This window comes from Dothidotthia symphoricarpi (genome assembly GCF_010015815.1).
Source record: "Dothidotthia symphoricarpi CBS 119687 unplaced genomic scaffold P153scaffold_1, whole genome shotgun sequence".
NCBI lineage: Eukaryota > Fungi > Ascomycota > Dothideomycetes > Pleosporales > Dothidotthiaceae > Dothidotthia > Dothidotthia symphoricarpi.
Genome location: NW_022985008.1, coordinates 482,536 through 504,181, shown reverse-complemented (window position 1 = coordinate 504,181; position 21,646 = coordinate 482,536). Strand labels below are relative to the sequence as shown.

At 48.6% G+C, this 21,646-nt stretch overlaps 10 protein-coding genes across 10 annotated transcripts; 5 read left to right on the top strand and 5 right to left on the bottom strand.

Annotated features, from left to right (window-relative positions):
• Positions 1-5,173: 5,173 nt before the first annotated feature.
• Positions 5,174-5,701, top strand: P153DRAFT_352507 (uncharacterized protein; the record flags this gene model as incomplete). The annotated part of the gene is made up of 2 exons (XM_033666384.1): positions 5,174-5,308; positions 5,357-5,701. The coding sequence occupies 2 exons, from the start codon at positions 5,174-5,176 to the stop codon at positions 5,699-5,701; spliced, it is 480 nt and encodes a 159-aa protein (XP_033528907.1).
• A 233-nt stretch (positions 5,702-5,934) lies between these two features.
• On the top strand, positions 5,935-6,769 carry P153DRAFT_3330 (uncharacterized protein). Its single transcript, XM_033665539.1, has 3 exons — positions 5,935-6,108; positions 6,177-6,288; positions 6,355-6,769. The coding sequence occupies exons 1-3, from the start codon at positions 6,034-6,036 to the stop codon at positions 6,546-6,548; spliced, it is 381 nt and encodes a 126-aa protein (XP_033528906.1). The 5' UTR covers positions 5,935-6,033; the 3' UTR covers positions 6,549-6,769.
• A 220-nt stretch (positions 6,770-6,989) lies between these two features.
• On the bottom strand, positions 6,990-8,048 carry P153DRAFT_278803 (uncharacterized protein; the record flags this gene model as incomplete). Its single annotated transcript, XM_033662974.1, has 2 exons — positions 6,990-7,513; positions 7,577-8,048. The coding sequence occupies 2 exons, from the start codon at positions 8,046-8,048 to the stop codon at positions 6,990-6,992; spliced, it is 996 nt and encodes a 331-aa protein (XP_033528905.1).
• Positions 8,049-8,601: 553 nt separating this feature from the next.
• Positions 8,602-9,627, bottom strand: P153DRAFT_380332 (uncharacterized protein; the record flags this gene model as incomplete). The annotated part of the gene is made up of 4 exons (XM_033669924.1): positions 8,602-9,201; positions 9,251-9,454; positions 9,515-9,532; positions 9,583-9,627. 4 exons carry the CDS (start codon positions 9,625-9,627, stop codon positions 8,602-8,604), a joined length of 867 nt encoding a protein of 288 aa, XP_033528904.1.
• Positions 9,628-9,855: 228 nt separating this feature from the next.
• Positions 9,856-10,800, top strand: P153DRAFT_362279 (mitochondrial FAD-linked sulfhydryl oxidase-like protein ERV1). Its single transcript, XM_033667094.1, has 2 exons — positions 9,856-10,045; positions 10,151-10,800. Exons 1-2 carry the CDS (start codon positions 9,945-9,947, stop codon positions 10,575-10,577), a joined length of 528 nt encoding a protein of 175 aa, XP_033528903.1. The 5' UTR covers positions 9,856-9,944; the 3' UTR covers positions 10,578-10,800.
• Positions 10,801-10,866: 66 nt separating this feature from the next.
• P153DRAFT_427207 (uncharacterized protein) lies at positions 10,867-11,756 on the top strand (the record flags this gene model as incomplete). The annotated part of the gene is made up of 1 exon (XM_033672653.1): positions 10,867-11,756. The coding sequence occupies exon 1, from the start codon at positions 11,040-11,042 to the stop codon at positions 11,754-11,756; it is 717 nt and encodes a 238-aa protein (XP_033528902.1). The 5' UTR covers positions 10,867-11,039.
• Positions 11,757-12,160: 404 nt separating this feature from the next.
• P153DRAFT_279849 (Pkinase-domain-containing protein) lies at positions 12,161-13,419 on the bottom strand (the record flags this gene model as incomplete). The annotated part of the gene is made up of 5 exons (XM_033663043.1): positions 12,161-12,189; positions 12,238-12,585; positions 12,637-13,018; positions 13,069-13,264; positions 13,316-13,419. 5 exons carry the CDS (start codon positions 13,417-13,419, stop codon positions 12,161-12,163), a joined length of 1,059 nt encoding a protein of 352 aa, XP_033528901.1.
• Positions 13,420-15,505: 2,086 nt separating this feature from the next.
• P153DRAFT_391849 (uncharacterized protein) lies at positions 15,506-15,931 on the bottom strand. The gene has a single exon (XM_033671101.1). It carries the CDS (start codon positions 15,857-15,859, stop codon positions 15,599-15,601), a length of 261 nt encoding a protein of 86 aa, XP_033528900.1. The 5' UTR covers positions 15,860-15,931; the 3' UTR covers positions 15,506-15,598.
• Positions 15,932-16,723: 792 nt separating this feature from the next.
• Positions 16,724-18,569, bottom strand: P153DRAFT_279261 (DEAD-domain-containing protein; the record flags this gene model as incomplete). Its single annotated transcript, XM_033663010.1, has 2 exons — positions 16,724-16,877; positions 16,930-18,569. 2 exons carry the CDS (start codon positions 18,567-18,569, stop codon positions 16,724-16,726), a joined length of 1,794 nt encoding a protein of 597 aa, XP_033528899.1.
• Positions 18,570-18,897: 328 nt separating this feature from the next.
• On the top strand, positions 18,898-21,481 carry P153DRAFT_279490 (uncharacterized protein; the record flags this gene model as incomplete). The annotated part of the gene is made up of 3 exons (XM_033663025.1): positions 18,898-19,005; positions 19,058-21,286; positions 21,377-21,481. The coding sequence occupies 3 exons, from the start codon at positions 18,898-18,900 to the stop codon at positions 21,479-21,481; spliced, it is 2,442 nt and encodes an 813-aa protein (XP_033528898.1).
• Between the last annotated feature and the right edge of the window lie 165 nt (positions 21,482-21,646).

Here is a 21,646-nt window from a genome sequence, read left to right as displayed (position 1 = left end):
GATTTTTATGCCCTAAGGGCCGCGAGATCAATACTAATGAGCACGCTCTACCTGTCGTTAAGCTATATTTTAAGCTTATAATCTGCGCTGCCACCTCTACATATGTACACTGCTTACTGCGTTGCCTATGCGTTATTTGGACTTTACCTAATAAAAAGGAGCAAGAACGGATTAAGCAAAGCGTTAACAAGAAGAATTAAACCGCAGGCCTCTACGCAGGCTGCTAGCAACAGCGCGCGCTTAAACTAGGCACCTAGGAGTACTCCAAACTTTAAGCAATTAATAAAGAAATTAACAAGTACAACGCAGCTCTTACTACCAAGGGACTTAAACAAGCTTATAGAGCTAGCTTTTATAATTATAAGAAGCCTAAGGCAGTCTTTAAAGCTAAGCTTTACTCCTATAAGCAGCAGAAGGAAATAAACGCTATTTAGTACGCTAAAAATATCTTTAAGAACTACCTAATTAAGTACTACAAAATAGTGCGTAAGGAAAATCCTAGGTGTTTTATATTCTTTATTAAAGATAACATTAGTTTATACTACACTGCTTAACAGTACCTTACTACTTCTATTAAAGAAGCTAATATCTAATTTACTCTATACCTACCTTAGTTACCTAATTTATACCTAATTAAGCGCTGTTTTAGGAGGCTTAAAGGTTTCTTAACTTACTATAACGTAAACAGCGCGTTAAAGGAGGCTAAGCTTAAAGCTAAGCGTTAGGTATCCTATAACCAGCCAAGATAGACCCGCGGATTTTGGCTAATAGAATCGCGTTATAGCGCTACATCTTAAGAACTTTAAAATTAAAGCTCTACACTAAAATTTATATATATAGGTTTAAACTTTAATATTTTTTAATACACATTAATAGAATAAATTAAAGTTAAAATAGTTTTATATTTAGAGTAACTACTGCGCTAGCCTACGCTACGCGCGCGTGTTACTACCTAAAAGCTAAGATTTAAGCTGCTTCTTATTTATATAGAGAGACTAGCAGTAATAGTAAATTATTTTATTATACTATAAACACCTATAAACTGTCTTCTGCAATCTCTTATTCTAAATTAAGTTAAGATTTAAGCTTAAAATAACTTCTAAAGGCGCTCTATAGGTAGCTTAGGAGCTAATTCTAACGTAAATTATATAGGCTTAATACTTCTATCTTATATAAAGTTTAATAAGTTTATAAAAAATAGATACGTAAATAGCTTAAATTTACTGTTATTTTTAAAAAAGTATTTATTACTTTAATAGAGACTTAAGTTAAACTATAAGATTAATAAGAAATCCTTAGTAGGCACTATTTTTAGAAAGAAGCTTACCTGTAGTACGCCTAAATAAGTAGTATAAGTTTATAAGTATAATATTAAGAAGGAGCGTTAGTAGAGGTCTCTAGGTTTTATAATAGATCTGTTAGAGTAGATAGTAACTCTAAAGTTAATTAAATTAATTAATTACGTTTATATACTTATTATACAAATTAATTAGTACTAGGATAGGCAAAAGCTTCTAAATTATAACTCTAAACTTAATACGTATTTAGACTACGCTAGAGTAAGTTTTACCTAGTCTCTTTCTCTAATATACTATAGTTTTATAGAGAGCTCTAAATATTATAGTAAATAGTATAACGTTATTATTACGCTAAGCTATTATCCTAACTCTCTTACTTCTTAATGTATTAAAGTAAACAGTACCCTATTTAAGTTTATTACGCTAAGCCTAAACGTTAATAAGTTTAGCTAAAAATCCTTTAGCTAGGTTACTAATAATAATAGGCTACCCCTAACTATACTTAATTATTACTTAGGTATACTCCTAACTACTCTAAGTCTCCTGTATAGATTATGTAGGCAGGGGTAATAGCAACGTTATTAGAGCTAGTAAGGTATTTTTCTAGGGTTAACTACGTTTTTTTAGCAGTTAGGATAACGTTATTAATAGAGCTTTACACTTCTTAGGAAGTAGCTATAATACTTAAGATACTTAAGAAGAAAGGTCTCCTATACTAATTTTGTATAGAGTCTTCCTTGTATATATAGTGCCTACAGCTACAATCCTAGCGCGTTATAACTTCTTAAACAATAGTACTAATAAGAATAAGTTATCTATAAAAATTACGTACTTATTAGGCTTAAGCAGCTGTTTATTAACATTACTAGTAAGGTAGTTAAGTATAAGGTAGAGTATAAGAGCTTTTATTAGGTAGAAGCTAAGGGCTATATAAGCTAGGTTAATTTTATAAAGCCTATCCTCTTTATTTAAACTATAACTATAGAAAAGCTAGTTTAATTAGTACCTAGAATCTCTAAGGTACTAAGTTTTATACCCTATTAAATTAGATTTATAATTAATTGTAGTCTTCTTCTTAGTATGCCTATAGAAGCGTATTATACTCTTATCTACAGCTAAATATTGCCCTAGGCGCTAGTAGCATTAGCTAATGCAATAGATGTACTTAAAGAACTCCTAAACTTATTTAAATAAATATATAAATAGGTTATTAATATTATATAGAGGTATAATATAGATATAATAATTAATTTATATAAACTAATTACAGCCTATAATCTTACGTAAATAGGTGTAGACTACTCTAAATTACGTATTAGTACGCTAGTAATCTTTAATATATAGCTCTAGATATAAGCCTATATATATTTATATAGCTAGGTAACTAAATATCTTATTAGGTGTTATATTATACTATCTGCAGGCGTACTTAGCAGTAGGCTTACGTTAGCATTATTAATAAGCGTTCTTATTAGTATAGCAGCATATTTTTATAATTTTAACGTTAGTATAGAACAACTTAAAGAACTTAATAGTAGTCTAATCCTACTTACCTTTATAGTAAGGTAATTATAGGCTGCCTCTATTATTAAGGTTATTAAGTATAAGCAGTTCCTATTTAGGTAGAGTATTCCTGTTACAGCCTTTAAAGTGTATAGGCAAAGGCTTCTGCTGCGTTTTTTATATAGTAGGGCCTTCTTTAGGCATAAGGTTATTATTAGTATAGCTATAGGGCACTATCTTAGGAACGTATAAGGTTAATAAACGTAAAGTAAAGATATAAAGTATAGATAAAGTTAGTATTAAGTTAATTAATAGTTTCTAAGTTTAAAGTTTATAACATTCGCTAAACACTAACTTACTAATGCTAAGCCATAATCTTATTAGTTAACAGTCGGGCCGAAATCCGCGGGTCTATCTTGGCTGGTTATAGGATAACTATTGTAGCAATTTAATCCGGAGCTCTACGATTATATAGAGAAGCGATTTGAGATGAAATTGTTCAGAGACTTGGCACGTAAAGTACTTAATTATAGAGGCAATAACAACTTTTTGGGATAACTATAGTTATTGCTAGCTTTAAATTTAAGCTTGAAATCTCTATAATTCCTATACAAATAACTGTTTGTGCGAGGATTTGGCAGAATTGATTGATGCTTACTAGAACAGGGCAAGATTTTCGAGCCAAGACGCTACCGTATACACCGTATATTTAGATAGTTCTCGGCCGCACCCTTTGTAGAGATGCGCATATATCGATATTTGAAATTTGCCCCTCCTAGCCTTGCTTCGGCCAGGAAACCTCCATGGCGAGATTATGGACACAAATGCGGGGACGGCATGGGGTGCTCCGCATTCGTGCTTCGACAATAACGGTGGCGCCAAAATATTCGACAGGGATGTCAAGCGGAGGCCTGAAGTAAAATGCCAGGTTTCATGACCATACCAATCCTTGCCGAGTTAACGATAAATTGCGTCTAGTCTTCGAATAAGCAGAAAGATGGTTGTTTAGTTGACCAATAAGGACGATAGTTTAGAATTCGAGCATGTACTCATATCGGTTTACAGAACGGTCCTGCAGGAAGCACGGATGGAAACAATCGAGTTTTGCTTATTTCTGCGGCAAGTCAGCAGTCGCTGATAGAGACTGTACATTGACGCGCCGTTGGGCAATAAGGGCTCTACGTGAAATCATCATCATCGAACGACTGATGCATCTGCGTCAAATGTGTATCTGGACCATTCAAGACACGACTGCGTCTTACTGCTTGCTGCACGATCCACGAATGGAAGGTTCCCTGTCCTCTTCTCCAACCCATGTCTTATGCATATACAGGGTTTTGTCCAGTGTAAGCTCTGCAACATGCAGGCGATAGCTAGGGGTGCCAGCCAGGCCATCGGAGAGTGGGCATTTGTGAATACCCAATCGTTGGATCCAGAGCTTCAGTATCATTACAATGAACTACATCACCGTCAAACAGATCGTCTCACTGTGCGACTGATCGGAAACGGATTGAATCAGTAATGTACTGTTCCTGACGCGCATATCGCTCGCCACGTGGGCCTGCAGTCACTGAAATGTGGGGTAGTTCCTTACTGAGAAGCTGGGATATTAAACGGCCTTGTGGTCTGCGGGAGCAATATCCCAGAAAACTGTCAGACAACGTGGGTTCGTATCGGACCCTTCAGATCTGTATGTGGAGCGGCATGGGCCGTGTCATGCGCCACTTGAACCGGGTAGAGATCTTCTCGGTGTCGTGCGCATTGCGTTCTATGGCGACCAAATAGATTCAAACTGCAATATATGCGGGCCGCCGCCTGGAAAGCACCGTCTCCATTGATATTGCACAGACATGTACATGTACTCTGACAAGATTTCGCCTCATCCACTGCCTGCGAGGGGTGTCCACGAAGTGCCTGCATCGCCGAATCTCTTGCTTCCCTCGCGACTGGACTACTGGCGATCGCAAAGAGGCGAGTTTTGCCGTATGCCATCAAGGTCTAGTTGATGACGATTTGTGGTTCTCATTATTGAGTACTGAGAATCGATAACCCATTCCTACAATTTTCGTACGTTGCGCTCAGTGGTATCTGGAAGATTTGTTAGTCAGAAGGGCCATAGAGTCATAAACCAACAGAGAATGCAAGAGCCTTACCTGCAAGATTCCGCCTTCCCCTCTCTTCCACTGGAGTCAGTGTCGATCTGTCTATCTTATGACGTCGCTTCCAGTTACAGTCTCACGGACAAACAAATAAACCACGTGAAGCGTTCCTGCGCCACACAACAAACAATGAACCCGGTCTTGAATGTCCAACTCCACCTCGGAAGATAGCCCACATCAAACCAAACACCATCATCCAACACAACCCCCAAGATGAAGTCCGAAGCCCTCGACGCCTTCGCAACCCAAACACTCAGGCCCGGAGCCCTAGAGGCCGCCGCCACCAAAACTCCTGAGAAAGACGGACACAAGACGCTATCCAACGAGGAAACAATGGACAAAGAAAACGTACATATCTTCATTTCTCTCAGTCCAACACATACTCACACACCCTAGCTACAGCAAGGCCAAATCACCAACCGCACTGGCTCTGCCGCCAAAATCGTCGAAGACGTCGTCCACGGAGTCCAAGCTAGTGTCGAAGAAGTAGTCCACAGCGTGCAAACAGTCGTTCACGACGTGGTCGCTTGGACGGAGAAGAAGGCGGAGGAGCTGAGCGCAGAGGTGGACAGTACGGGACCATACACGTCACCAGCGACATGTGCGCCGTCGGACTTCGATCCCATCGCGAGTGGAATGCTGCCGGTGATGGCAAAGATGCAGCAAGATGAAGGAGGAGATGGTGGAAGTGGACAGGAGGAGGGAAAGGAAAAGGAGAATGGTGGAGAGTCGAAGTTGTAGAGAGACGGACGGACGGACGTTGTCTGTTAGCAGGCTGACAGATGGAAAATCATGGGTTCCGAAGTATTAGTATCGATACTCAAGGTAGAATCCAAATGCACGTTGTGGTTGTGTACAGACTAGAAAGTTCTTTGCATAAACAGGGTGTGCATGCATTTGACAGGCCGCCACCCTGGTGAGTGGAGAACAAACAACACTAGTTCAACCACCTAGCCACAGCCTCGGCACTATTCATCCTGTCCAACAACCCCCAACCAGCTTTATCCTTTCATTTCCCCATCCTCGTCCTTCTCCGCCAAAACTCTCTTCAAATCCAACCCCTACACCAAACAATGGCCCTCCAATCACAACACCCCCTTCTCCTCGCAACTGCCATAGCGCACGCCTTCCTCGCTCTAGGCCACACGGTACGCTAAACGCTCGCAGACTAGTTCATAGCATAACATTATTACACATGCTGAAACCACCGCAATAGAGCAAGGGATTGGAGCAATTCAAGCATCCGTCGCTGAACACGCTTCCCGCTACGCTGCGTGGTGCCGTGCAGATTGGCTGGTTCGAGGGAAGCGGATTTTTCCTCTTGATGAGTATGTTGGGTTCCTTCTAATTTCTCCGTCTCATGCGGAAATATGTTAATTGACATGGCGGCATAGGTATCCTGAACTATAAGTGGGCGCAAGTCGGGCTCTTGGATGTATACGACAAGAGCATTGCTGCACTGCTGGTCAGCCTCCTTGTTGGCGCAGGAGCGAGCTATATCAAGAGCGGCGACAAGTCTACTGCGGGTGTGCTGATCGTAGTCGGTATTTTGCAGAGCTTGGGTATCAAGAGTGGAGCGTCATTGTGATTGTGATGATGCAGAGACAGGGAGCGTGAGAACATATGAGCGTCAGTGTTACTCGAGACTTTGAGATCACAGGCAAGCATGGAATAAATTGCACTGAATGCACTGTCATGAGATTCAATGCTAGTTGACCGTATCTACAGACGTGGGGTGCTACAATGCTGCGTCGAAGCAGCATCATAGAAACCCATGGCCATGTCCATCAAGTCTGCAGCTGCAGACACCAGGGTTAGAGCATCATGAGAATGCTGCAAAGATACCCAACCCAATTGGAAAAACCGTCGGTCCATCGAGGTCAAGCAAACCAGACCAGATCATTACCCAAAACTGTGAGCGCCGTCACAATTACCATTACGTTAACCCGCCGATCTTTCATGGAAGTCCTGGAACTCAAGCATCAGATATGAACATAGACTCAACCCTGATGCTCGTATTGTGCCAGTATTAGATCACCTCAGGCTTGGTCTCCTCAGACTCCGCCTCTTTCTTGACCGCACCCTTCTCGATGGCCTCCTCGTTCTTGACCGTGTTCTCCTTCTTGACAGCCTCCTTGACAGCCTCCTTGTTCTTGACTGCCTCCTCATTCTTGGGAATTGTCGGTCCGGGGATGTTGACAGGGATGGGACGCTTGGCACTGGCGAGCATGCGCTTCAGACGAGCGATATAGTACTCCTCAACGTTCATGCTGGAATCATTGACATGCTCGTCGTTCGCCAGCTGCTCAAGACGCGCGAATGCGCCGTCAACGTACTCCTCCACCTCTTCAGCCCAGTTGGTCCTCTCGGCGACGTTGAGGATCTTGTTGATGTTGGAGCCGTTTGCTGTCTTCGCGTTGTCGCTGTCCTTGACCGTCTTGTCCGACGTTGAGACGACATCAGCGTTCACGGCGGTGGACGTGCCTCGATCGGGCATGCTGGCGGCGGAGAACGAAAGATACTCTTCGATTCGTGGGTTCATCATGGGAGAGCCTAGACGGATAGGAACTGAGTCTCCGCCTGCAGGAGGAATGATTAGGGGAGCAAGAGACATACTGCCACGTCCAGGACCAACTTTGTCCTCACCATCCTCACTCATCGCCTCGCTAGTGCAGCAGTCGCAATCGTCCTCCTCTTCCGCAAGCGACTGATCGAGGGAACGGCTGCTGGAAGTTACGTCCGTGCCATGATGGAGCTTGCGACCCTCAATCTTCACCTGGGCGAGTCTATCACCAAGCCCAAAGCTGATGCCGCGACCACGAGTCTGGATCCGCTGAACAATAGACGGTACGGGTGAGAGGACCTCAGGCGTATTAATAGGAGGGGAGGGATACATAGCCTCGTTCGCCGCTTCGTTGAGCTGGTCTTGGTTGTCCGCAAGTTGATTGACCAGAGCGACATGGTCGAAGGGCGAGTGGCACCCAGTAGGCACACCTTCGCTGAATGGAGTCGGATTCGGTACCGTGGGGACATCGGACACAGAAAACTGCGAGCCCGAAGAGGTGACCTTGGTTGCAGTGGAAGTCATGTCTGTAGTTGCCACGCGAGGATTAGGTGTCGTTGCAGCAAGCCTGGCGGGTACAATAGTGTCACGGCGAGGACGAGGCATGTTTGAAGTGACAGTAAGAAACAAATGTACCTACTGGCTTATAGTGCGCTCGTGTAGAGCTGTATCGACAAGTGACCGAGTTGCGAGAAAGACTGTTGCGGGCGCTCGCGCGAGTATGTGTTGAGTCGAGAAAGTGTGGGGGAGGGGGGAGTGTGGAGGTTGACGCGCCTGCGAGATTATAAAGGGAAGCTGCGACGCGGCGGTGAAGTGAAGACCAAATATCAGAGGTGACGGAGGATTGTCGGCCAGGAGCAAACAGCCTGCAGGTAGTCGCATTCACTGGGAGCGCGTAAACGAAAAAAATAAACGAAAAAGTCAGTCGGGCATGTAACGAATGTCGGAGAAAAGGTTTGCTGCTTCCTGTTCCTAGAAGTTGAAGTTATATGTAACAATCTGCTGCGATCCGTCTGCCGGGTCTGAGAGAGTCCCGAAGAGCGTCCCCTAGATACGCAGTATCCTTCACAGCGAGCGTTCACCTTGGACTTTCCACATCTTCGTCGCCTCTTCTTGAGCCCATACGTCGAACAGTATCAATTTCTCCAGAGATTGTTCTGAACACCGAGGTGCTTGACGGCAGATCATGCAGTGCAATACCAGTAGACAAGTTCCTCGCATTTCCTTCCTGCTCCTCGGCTCGCCCGTTGCTATTCGTAGCTGCCACGCTCTTCCCTCTGTTTCGCTTCTCTTTTATCCAAGGTATGAGGTTATAGTACGCCCCACACGCAAAGATTCCAATCCACAACACCAGCTCAGTGCTGTAGATCACCGCACCCAAAACATCAAACGTAGACTGGAAGACGACTGACAGGAGGGAAAACACGTCCCCGGCTGCGTCTAGACCAACGAAAATGAACGAGATGCCTCGGACGGTGCGGTGAAGGTAGATGTCTACGTAATGCCTGAGGACACCAGCAGCGAGCAGGACGGCTGACAAGATAGCCATAAGCTTCTCAGGCCAAGTGATATTGTTGTCTTTTGCGTGACGGACTCCGATGATAAGACCCGCTTGCGTTCCGCCCATGAGACAAGCCACGGGGATGACAAGGGCGAGGGAGCGCCAGACGGACCATTTCTGTCTCGGTGAGCTTAACCTCTTGAGAGAAGATGCAGGAGAGATGTACCCGCTCGTAGTAGTAACATTGAATCCAAGTTGTTAGACTTAACAGCGTGAGAATCTGCGGCTGTATCCTCAATGCTATGTTAAACTCTTCTACATTGTTGTACACGCCTAGAGGCACGCCAGCCCAGGCCCAAAGCATCATCATAGTGGGCTGCAGTCCCGTGGCATTGTGTCGGCGGTAGTTGATGATGATCTGAGGTATCAACTAATGTTGTTCTATCAGTCCATCGTTCGAGGAAGGAGTCTGTTCAAGGGGGAATGGTACCTGGATCGACCAGCATACCTGTCATCATTAGTTTGTTTGCTGCCTCGATGCCTTGTCTAGTCACGTACAGCGCCCAAGACTCCCAGCACATTTGCTGCTACGGGGACGTCCATGGTGCAATGTCTATAGTGGATCGCGTTCGTCAAGTCTCTAAGCCGGTTGAGTCCATATCTTCAGATTTCATCAACTTATATGTCTTTCTTCATCACAGCCAAGACAAGAACGAAAGCAAAAAGATTCAAGGGCCCCATCCTTATCGCAGAAAGTGCCTTACATAAGTGAGTGTGTAGCAAGAGAGCGATGATGCATGGTCTGCGGGAAACCCTCCGAAGTCGTGCACAGACAACCGTCACGCATCATCGGCTTAGAAATCACCAATTCAATATCGCGACACTCCACGCCCTCGTTCGTGATACAATTGGGAAGCAAAATGGCGCCAGGACCGGTAGAAACAACCGAGAAGCAAGAGACGGAGACAGTCGCGCCCAAGAAGCTGCCAAAAGGCGTGGTACTAGGCCCAGATGGCAAGCCGTACGTACCTACATGACCGAGCAATGCGCCGGAAGCTCTACGCACATCCACCTCTCTCCCCATATCAGAGAAGCATAAGTTCTAATCGCACTGTCTGTATTCTAGATGTCGCTCCTGCACCGACGTATCCTCCTGGTTCGCCATGTCCAAATCCTCCGGCTCGACATCCAAGCCCGCCAAACCGCCCCGCGACTGTCCGCCTGATGTCTCCGCCCTCGGCCGCTCCTCATGGACACTGCTGCACTCCATAACCGCCACATATCCCGTCCAACCCACGCCTGACCTGCAATCCGAGACGGCGAGCTTCCTGCGCACGTTCGGCAAGCTGTACCCGTGCTGGGTGTGCGCCGAAGACTTCCAGACGTGGATGACGCAGAACACACCGAGGGTTAGCTCGAGGAGCGAGTTTGGGCAGTGGATGTGCGAGGCGCATAATGCGGTGAATGTTAAGCTGGGGAAGAAGGAGTTTGATTGCGCGAAGTGGGAGGAGAGGTGGAGGACGGGGTGGAAGGATGGGAGGTGTGATCCGTGATGAGTTGTCGCCAAGGGCGTTACCTACGGGGATATAGAAGACGTGGACACGATGTATGATATGTGTATGAAGAGTTGGGATGGGTGTTGTAGGCATAGCGGACACACCACTGTACGAACACACGAACTTGCATATACACGGGCATAGGGACGGCGTTTGGGCAAGGTCCCCTCAATCAACCGATTAATCAATCAATCAATCAATCAATCAGTCAATTCATCAAACCCCTCCAGCGTACTCGACACCCTCATTCCAGCCCCCCAACCATCCACCCACGACCCCTCACTTCAACCCTGGAACTCAACCATCGGTACCAAACATCGCAGGCAGACCCAAACACACAGCACGCACCGTGAATTTAAAATGCCAACCCTCTACCGACACCTCACCACACAAACAAATCCCCCTTGACTATGATACGATCGTACATCTTCTCCATCCACTGCCCCCCTACCCACCATAATGAGTAACACGCAACCCACCTCAACCCAGGAGCGCGACTGCGCCATCGCTCTCATTCTCATCGTGCTCTTCACCGCTTCTGTAGCGGGATACTTCATCCGGAGGCGTATCCTCGCGCGTCAAGACGTAGACTGCGACCGCGAGGCCGCGAGAGCAAACGTGAGCGGCCATGGACGTGGAGGCGTGGTAGCAAGAAGTGACTGCAGGTACACACGATCGCGATGGGGCAGTAGCACGGCAGACGAGCGTGCAGCGTACAGACAGCGGGTTGAATGCAGGCAGCGTGCGGATTCTGCTGCTACACTCGCGAAGCCAGGTGGCTCGGGACGACGAGGGAGTGCGAAGGATGGCAAGGAGAAAGACAAAGACAGGGAGAGGAAGAGGGAGAGGGGTTCGAGGTCTGGTACCGGTGCTGCTACACCATCTCACATTCCGTCCTGGCCTGCGCGCCACGCCTCATTCTCTACCATCGTACCTTATGATACATCACGCTTGTCGTCACCTCGTTCACACTCGTCATCCGAGGACGGACCCCATCCTCTGGCTTCGCAGGAAGAAAATGAGGGGATCAGGCACAGTGGGTTCAGAGATGTGATTTGGAGCAGCAAGAAGGAGCATGGCGGGGGTAGACAAAAGGAAGGCGCGAATGAGAGTTTGGATCCTCTAGAGTTGGATCCTTTAGATTTGGACCAAGAGGGTGTAGAGAGCATGGGCTAGGCGGCGGGGAAGGAAATATGATGAATGCAACACGATCATGAAGCATAGGTGGGAGAGGAGAATGTGGGACAGGAATGCGATTATGGGCGAAAATTATGAAACAAGATGAGGAACTCTGTGAAGAAGAAGATTCAAGACGGCCGAGCAAAGGACGCCAAAAGAAGCAATGTATTCTGCCTATGCTGTTCGTACTGACTCGTTCGAGATATTCCAGGTAGGGTAATCGAAATTCGTCTCACATTCCCCGCGTCTCTTGCCGCACAGTGCAGCCTTCACATGAATCCAAATCAAGGAGATGTTGTGCCTCGAGGCAGTGAGCTCAAACCAGCGAGCTTGTGGTATTTCCAAATGCCGTAAAACCGTCACGTTGTAGATTTATTCGTAGCCAATAGTAGGACTAGCGATTACCGCATAATCTCCTGGTAGATGAGAACTGTCATGGGTTAGATATTGCTTTCACATACTCGAGTACTCGACTTACGCTTCAGCTGCTCCTTGGTCAAGTTGTCCTTGTTCTTGTCAAAGTCGAAGAATTCCTCTGGAATTGGGTCGGCAGTCGGCTCATCATCTGGGTCATGGTAGGGCTCGAGGTATGGGTGTTTCAGGGCTTCCTCAACTGTAATACGCTTCACAGGGTTGAAGGCTAGTAATCGCTCTAGCAGATCCAAGGCAAGATCGTTCGTCTTGGGGAACATGGCCTTCCATGGAATCTTCTTCTTGAATGGAAGGGAGCGAATGTACTCGCGAGCACGGCGAGACTTGATACCGTAGTAGTCTTCCATGGTAGGCGTACCGAGCACGTCAAGGATCAGGGTGAGCTGGTGGTGGTCTGCAGTACGATTAGCGTCAATGGCGTGTTTTGTGAAAATACAACACTTACAGTCCTTTCCTGGGAACAATGGCTTGCCGCTCAGCATCTCAGCCAAGATGCAGCCTACACTCCAGACATCAATTGCTTTTGTGTACTCCTTGAATGTAAGCATAATTTCCGGAGCACGATACCATCGCGTGGCAACGTATTCCGTCATGAAACCAGAGTTGTCCTCAGTCGAGGCAGCTGATCGCGCAAGACCAAAATCGCAGACTTTGAGATCGCAGTTGGCGTTCAACAGAAGATTGGAGGGCTTGAGATCTCGGTGAAGAACGTTTGCAGAGTGCATGGCCTTCAGGGCACGCAGGGTCTGGTAGATGAAGTACTGGCAATGGTCGTCGGAAAGCTCCTGCGTGCGGATAACTCGATGCATGTCAGTCTCCATCAATTCCTGCATTCACTGTTAGCTAAGGCTTCATATTTCGCGGAGTTTCTGCGCACCTGAATAAGGTACACTTCAGTAAAGGTCTCGTAGTTTCGGGGCTTCTGAATGTCGAGGATCGAGATGATGTTCTCGTGGTTGAAATATCTGAGTAGCTTCATCTCTCGCAGCGTTCTCAGACAGAACATGGAGTGGTCGAAGGGCGTAATCTTCTTGATGGCGACCTTCTGGCCAGACGGCTTGTGTAGCGCGGAGCTGTTATCTTGTCAATAGCTGCTAGTAATAGCAACGAAAGGTTACACCTACCAGACAACACCGTATGCACCTTCTCCAACCACATCTTGGATATCATACTGCTCCGACACATTGAAGGAGATCTTCCTGGAGCTTCCGCTCCCAGCAGGCGGCATATTGGCGGCTGTTGTGAGGGGTATGCGCTGATGCGCAGAAAGGTCGATCGAGGTGAGCTGCTGCTCAAGGTCTGCGGAATTGCGAGTCCACAAGCGTCGTCAACAGCAAGCGGGATGCGTGTTTAGCAGTGCAAACCTACGAGCGATGTTTGTCAGTAGATGAGCAGAGAGATGCAGCCCATAGCCATTGCTTGCAGGATGGAAGGCGCGTCATAGCGTCTTCACGGCTATGGTGAAACCGCGCAGTGTCATGTCACGACGCAGGGCCCAGCCCAGTGCTCTTGAGACGCTGGCCTAAAGAGTCTTGTCGCTGAACACAAACGCGTACAAACAAGGCAAATGCGGCTATGCGCCCCCACTTCCCAAGCTGCAAGAAGTGCGTGTGACGTACCTGTGGCTGTCCTATGGCAGGTTTGAGTCGCCGGTCTACACACTCGTACTATGCAGGTCCGCTCTCACGCGTCGACTGATCGAGGGGTACACTCCTAATCGACGAGTGTTTGGACAGGCGATCTAGCGTCTGTTCCGCGGTGCTGGAGTTCGGCGGTGTGACAATCACGCAAAGCACAAGAGTCGGGTTGGTGACAGGACGGGATGGATGATCCGCGGAGGGGCAGGGTCCTTCAGGGCCTGATGTTGATTGTCTGGTCAGCCGCAGAAGTACAGTTGGAAGCGGGTGGGGAACGTGACAACGCACAGGAGCTCAAAAGCGTTTGTTCTGACAGCTCACGACAAGCCCGTTGTCTTGTCGCGTGGGAGCGTGAGGCAGGTGCGATGGAGTCGACAGTCGTTGTGCCAAGATAGGGTGGATGATAGCGGGGTTCTTGAGCTGCGCCCCGGACTCAGGACGTTCTACTGTTGGCACACAACAAACACGGGCACTACAAGCAAGAAGAAGGCGGATGAAGAGAGAATCCAGAAACAGAAACAACGCGGAAGAGATTTCAGCGCAGATATAGCTCTCATAAGGCGCAGTGCTGATCTGGAGTCCCGCGCGAGCTTCCTTGCCCGATCTAGGCGCCGACAAGCCTTCGCAGGCCCATTGGTGTGACCCACGAGAGTCACAGAGCGTCGAATGCACGACATCTCAAACCTTCGAGAAGTGTTTCGCCAGTGCTGGGGTATCAGTTTGATGGTCGTGAAGCTGTCGCCCGCTTAGCTCTTTACTTCTGCTTTTTCGCTACTCAAGTCGTTTTCCTCTGCCGTCTTTACCATCCTCTTGCCATCTCATCGTCTCGTCAGCTCGTCAATAGCTGTCAGATTTACAACCTATCATTTACTCATTCAAGCATCAAAATCCAGGTACACCACCAGTCAAATCATGTAGTCCAGCATGTGAAACTGCTGCAATTGCAGGGGTACCGTTCCACGTCTGTAACATCTATACTTAGCAGACCCTGGGGCCGCATATCGTGTGGGTGGGCGTTCTCCCGAAGCCATTGGTCGTCAAACGTGCATCACGTCTCAAGACATCATCACTATCACCAAACGCCATGAATTAGACACCCTTCACATTCATTTCCCCAGAAAAGCTCAAGTTTCGGATGCTGTTTCGATTGTATGTTTGTAGGCGAGCTAATGATTAGGACGTTTTGTCATCACCGTAATCACTAACAAGACATCCCAATGACATCGATACTTATGGATCGCATACTCCTTAATCCAAGGAAATAGGGTCTGCACCACCTCTTGCCTGGCCATGTCCGTTTACCATGTGGTGCCACGCTTGAATTTTCGGCCATTTATGCCGTGCAACTCCCGTACCATGGTACAACACCCCAGACTCTAATGATGTAGCCCCAACCCTGACCGCAACGGAGCACGCCAACAAAACACTATTTGTAAGGTCCCAAGCAGATCAGGGGATCATACCAGAAGCCTCATCATATACTTGTCGCTTACGATCCTTCTTGCCACAACGTGCACACGACTGAGTCACCTCAGATATACTGGCGAGCCAGCAACAGGACTTCCTTGAAAGTCAAAATATGCATTGCAAGACGAAATGCTTGGCTCGTCATAATTCATAATCATACATGGTATCATCAATCCCCAGCTCCTTGCTTCCCTATCTTGTATCGCATCCGTATAGCCCCATCACACCACTCTTGACTTCTCTCTGACCGTCTTCCCTTACGACCTCTCCACCTCACCACCACCCCGTCAGGAACCTAGGGAGTCACGCCGATGACAGGCTCCCCATCGGTGGGTACGCGTTTCCCTCTCGCTCGACTCGAGGCGCGCATGTGCACCATTGTTCTGAAGGAATGTTCTGCATGACGCCGGGGACGTGTTTGCCGCAGCCCCACCATGTGGTCTTGTCTAAGAGATCGTTAGAACTGGAGTGAAGTTTGGAAGGAAAGATCGAAGGAGACGAGGAAGAAGCGGGGTGGAACGGTGAGGACTTACGGCAGGAGTCGCAGGAAGCCTTTTTGCACATGTTGATAGTGTGATGGACGGATCGGAAGGATGTGAAGTTGTATCGTGGTCGTGACAAGGCTGGTTCTCGACGGTTCGCAGATGGTATTGCGCTTATGACAAACACACCGTAGTTCGTAGTTGACAGTAGACAGGCGTAGTCCCGATAGTTCAGTCCGACACTCTTCCCAGTCGAACGACGAGCAAGAAAACCGTATATAAGCACAAGAGTCGAATTGTTTTTTCCCACGAACATGAAAAACTCACCGACATTACACACTTTATATCAATGTATTTCTAACTTCCAACATTATTACCCCGGGGTCTCACAACCCACCCGCCAAAGAGGTCGCCGAACATGGTCGCCGACTTGCCTCGACAACGCCAATCACACCCATGCTCCACCGCTCCACTCCTCTGCATATTCAAGTCTGGTCGCCGAAAACAGGGTGTAAAGTTGTCAGCAATGTGGGTTAGAGTGTGCATGGACGCCGTTGGGATGGTCGGCGAGGCTGGCATGGCGTGCATGATGGTGATGCGCGTGGCGTGAGATTTGAAATACCGTGATTTACTGTTTGCTTGCGAGAATGCTTGGAAAGCTTACAAGCAGGAGTTTGGGCTGCGATGGGATGCACTTGATATCAGAAATGGTGTGAGTTTGGAAGTGTCAACAAGGTGGATTACTACTCGCAATATCGCGCGCCCTTCAAATATACAAGGTAGATACTACTGCTCTAGAGCGGTCTATATCGGGACTTTTTCCTGTATGCCTAAACGCCTCCGCCAGAGTTCCGATAGGAAATCGACACCAAAAGATCACCGCCTCTGCTGCAGGGCAGCTCGCCGTTCTCACTCTGCTACATGGCCAGATTGCGAATGGAAAGCTTTAATCAAAAGTAATCTTGGTCGCAGCCTTCATGGTGTCAACGTCCTTGTAGAAAGCACCGTACGCGTCATGGCCCTTCTTCTTGACCGTGGTGCCAAACTTCATCAATTCTTCGGGGACGGGTTGGTTCGCAGCTTTGAGGACGTTGATCAACCTGTGGAATGATTAGCAGGCTGCAGTAGTGTGATGCAACAGGTGATACTCACGATCCAGAAAGACCCTTGTCGTGATCCGTAAAGAACGTGATCGCGAGACCCTCCTTGCCGGCGCGACCCGTCCTGCCAATCCTGTGGACGTAATCTTCCGCCGTCAACGGGAAGGTGACGTTGATGACCACCTTGACAGCTGGGATATCCAGACCTCGTGCAGCTACATCTGTAGCTACGAGAAGCGGCACTTTCCCTTCCTTGAATGCTGCTAGCGAGGCACTACGCTTTTCTTGGCTCAAGTCACCGTGGATGCCGCCGACGCGGAAGCCCTTCCTGCGGATGAATTCCTCAATACGGACAGCCTCCTTCTTGTAGAGACAGAACACAAGGATACGGTCATCCTTATCTTTGCCAGATTGGTATTGCTTGAGAAGTTGGAGGAGGCGTTGCTCCTTCGCGTGGGGGTCTATGACTTCTACGACCTGCTTAATGCGCACGTTGGCACGCAGCTCACCAGAGGCATTGTCGCCAATGGTGACCTTGACCGGTGAGTTCATGAAAGTGGAAGCCAATTCGCGGACGGAAGGCGGCCAAGTGGCAGTGAACATGAGCGTCTGACGCTTCTTGGACGTGCACGAGATAATCTGGCGAATGGGTTCCTCGAAACCCTTGTCAAGCATCCGGTCGGCTTCATCGAGAACGACGTATACGGCCTTGCTAAGATCTGCAGAGCCGTCTCCAATGAGGTCGTTAAGACGACCAGGCGTAGCGACGACGATGGATGCTTTGCGGCAAGCATAAACTTGAGGGTCCTTTGGCACGCCTCCGTAGACACAGACAACCTCGAGCCCAGCAGGCTTAGCCAGTACGACCAATTGGTCGTGAATCTGGACAGCCAACTCGCGCGTCGGAGATACAATGACGGCCTTGATGCCCCCACGCTGGTCCTGGGGTAGAGATGAGATGTAGCGTATGCAAGGCACACCGAAAGCCAACGTCTTGCCAGATCCAGTCTCTGCGACTCCGATGACGTCCCTCCCTGACAGCAGAGAAGGCCATGTCGCGGCTTGGATAGGTGTAGGTGTAGTGAAGCTGGCGAACGGCGCCCGTTGTGCTTTGTCCGTGATAGGCAGGTACTTGAAGTTTGTGATCGGGCGGAGTTTGCGAACGGCAGGTTTGGGATCATCGATCGTGACGACGTTTTTGGTGAGAAAGGCGTCGATCTCTGCCTGGGGAAGCTGCGACAGCTCTGCGTCCTCCTGGTATGAGCCTATCGTGACAGGTGTTGACTTGGAAGACGGTGCGACGGATTCCTCGGTCTTGCTCGACTCCTTCAGGCTCTTCTTCTCTGCCTTGCGCGCAGCCTTCCTTGCAGCTTTCGCGGCGTCTTCATCCTCCTCTACCACAGTCGCGCTGGGCTCAGTGGCATCCGCGTCCGTTGTCTTCTTTGCCTTCTTAGCCTCTTTGGCTTCCTTTTTCGCCTTCTTCGCAGCTTTCTTCTCGGCCTTGGCGCGCTTCTCCTCGTCCTCCGAGTTGTCTACGCTCTTGCCATTGACTTGCGCATCGCCATTCGTCTCGGTCGCGTCGATCGCAGCAGACTTCTTCGACTTGTCGCTCTTGTCCTTCTTACTCTTCTTCCTCGAGAGCTCAGACTTGTCGTCAGCGGCGACGACGTCGGAAATATCTCGCTTCCCCATCTTGTTGATTTGGTGCGAATGTCGAGCAGTGGCTGGGGAACGATGGAAAAAGTGAATTTTCCATCTATCGATAACGTCTCCGCCAAGCTCAAAGCGGTTAGAGCCCGAATCTGGACCCTTGATCTCGCGTCACTTTCGTCTTGTGTGGACTTTTGCCAATGCACCCTGACTTTGCCAAATCAAAATGGAGGCCAGGTCTTTGGTGAAAGGCCTGACGAACGCTTGCTAGACGCACTGTTCTCAAAGGCCACTGTCACGATTCATCCACATATGACACCATAAACATGACCATCAAACGGCACTCGACTTTGAAATCTCCAGAACGATCATGGCGGACGTGACAGAGCTGAGGTGCTGGCCCTCTTGTGTCGATGCAATAGACTGGTCTCAAGACGGGATCATCGCATTAGCCTCTGATGAACGCGTCGAACTGCTGGTACATACTTAACATGAGTACACTCGCGCATCCATACTAATGCAATTCCAAGTTTCCAAATACTGTCACGTTTGATAGAGACAACGATGTCGCACAATGGCGCCATGTCGCACTTCAAGTGCCCTGGTTCTCCAATGAGGAAATGCCTGTCAAGGAACCTGGGCCTGTCATATCCTTCTCGGTTGGTGAAGAAGTTTCGGCCAGTCCTCCCATCTCCATAGCCTGGTCGCCTCCTGGCCTTGCAAAGCATAGGCGATGTGCGCTTGGTGTGCTCACCGCAAGTCTCCTTCTTTCAATCTGGTCAGCAGATGGGAGGCCTTTCGAAGAGTCAAGCTGGAGCCGGAAACTGATCGTCAACAACGCGCTTGCGGAATACTTTCTCAAAAATGCACCCGATGAACCTAGCCATGTTACTTCTGGGGTTGAGGAGCAGATACGATTTAAAACTCGGATCCGGGCATTCGTCTGGGCGCCCGCATTGCCCAGCTCAGAATCCGTGGGCATCATAGGGACATCTTTGTCGTACGGCCAGCACATTGTAGCAGTGTCCAACGATGATAACCAGCTCGTGTTTGTGGTCATCGGCTCACCTACTTCTACTCTGGGATCAGAGCAGAGCTGGAACGCAAAAGTGCTGACTCACTTTTCCATAACACCGGACCCCGAAAGTGTCTTCTCGGAACCGACGTTCTTTGACGATTTGATGAAACAGCAAACGCATGTATCGCACATTGCGTGGAGTCCCTGGATCATCAGAGGTGGTCGGTATCATTCCGTGATAGTGTACGCTACTAATGAAGATGTGAGAGCAAGAACGATCACGTACGCGTACAACAGTATTACTCTAGGTGACGAAGTTTTGTACCCGGAAATCGAACTGCGAAATTACGGCCCAATGAAATGGGCACCTCAAACCAGAGATGGCGATAAGTTTACACTTGCTGTGTTCTCTAATACAGGCCTTGTTTGCCTGACCGTGTCGGCAAATGATGCTTCCATTCTCGATCGAATCACGCATAATCTTGATGGTCGTTGGGACACGACTTCGGGGGCAGTCTGGGACTTTGATCAATATTCCACGCCTCGTCTCCATATCAGCTCACTACTCTCGACACTCCACTGTTCAACCGCTGTTCTTGAGTTTTCCTCTGAGGGTCCTACGCCACTCAAATCGCCGAACTGGCGAGATCAGATTGAGAACAACCTGGTCCTCTTCAGCGTCAAGAACGACCTCAAAGGAAACAGCAAAGCGAAAGTTTGGGGATTGACCGTATCGCCACTTGGAGACTTCATTGCAGCATGCAATAGTGTGCATCCCTCCGACATGATCGAGTACGGCCCGCCTGCAGACCGACGCGGAACTGTAGCTATCAGTACCCTGCGCCAATACACTCAGATACGACGAGCCTTCCCATCAAAGAATGTAGGCGCGGAAGGCATTCTTTTCACGCTGAAGAAGCTGGTAGACAATACTGTTGAAGACACGGATCAGATGCCTGCTTTCGTTGAGGAGATGGTCGAAAAGCTCATGCAGGCTTACGCACCTCTTCAAGATCCTCGAGAGCCTATCAGCACCTCAGCAAGTGTGCACAAATCTAGTGATCTCCATGAGCTAGTCACCAGGCTCAAGACAGCGGCCTTTCTAGATCCGCACACCTTGAAAGATCGCTACACTATCCTTGCTTCTCGAGCGTGCAACATAACAGACTCTGTTGATCTCTCCAAAACTCTGATTATGTATCGTCTTGCCTGCGCGTCTCAAAGCCTACTTTCTACACTCTCGCAAACCCCGTTCAGCGCTGAAATCCTCGCTCAACACAGGCAGGTGCTCTCCCTGATCCACGCCCTCACCGATCCGGATACCACAGAAGCGGATGTCGAGGATGCAGAAGACGGGCCCAACAGCACCTCGCTCGATTCCACAATCACTGCAGCCGGAATAGACACATGCGACTTCTGCTCCGCGCCTATTCCTTTCACAGACTTGACGACTGCCGCATGTACGAACGGCCACCAATTTCCGAGATGCCAATTGACCTTCTTGGCCATCCAAGCTCCGGGTATCACCAAGTACTGTGGGTTATGCGCCACCCCATATTTGAGCGACGAGTTTGTGGCTGCACAGGAAGCTCAAGGAGGCGAGGGAATCGTAGATCAAGACGGGATTATGCAGGACCTCGACGACACTGCAGAAGGACCAGAAGGGCGACCTTTGCAGCAAGAGCGGACACAAGAAGAAGATACGGAAATGGCAAATGGAGACGGGAATACGACAATGAGCGTGGATGGGGTAGGAAAGGAAGTCCAACAGGATCGAGATCAGCGGAACGGAACGCAAGAACGTCCACACTACAACGGTCCAACGGAAAAGCCGAGTACAGAGGATGAGAGAAGCGAGCCCCCTATTACGCTGGCGCGGGTGTTGTTCCTCGCTTGCGATGCATGTATCTACTGTGGCGGCAAATTCGTGGGGTGAACAAGTCATTTCAAGCTTGTCGTCGTGCCACTTTGTATTATGATACCTGTCGCTCAAGTTTGAACCGCCCAACAAATACCCTCATACTATGTAGAACTCTCGCAATACGTTTAGCAGCGATCAGACGTCAACCAAATATGGTGCTCACATGGCATAGAGGCTTAC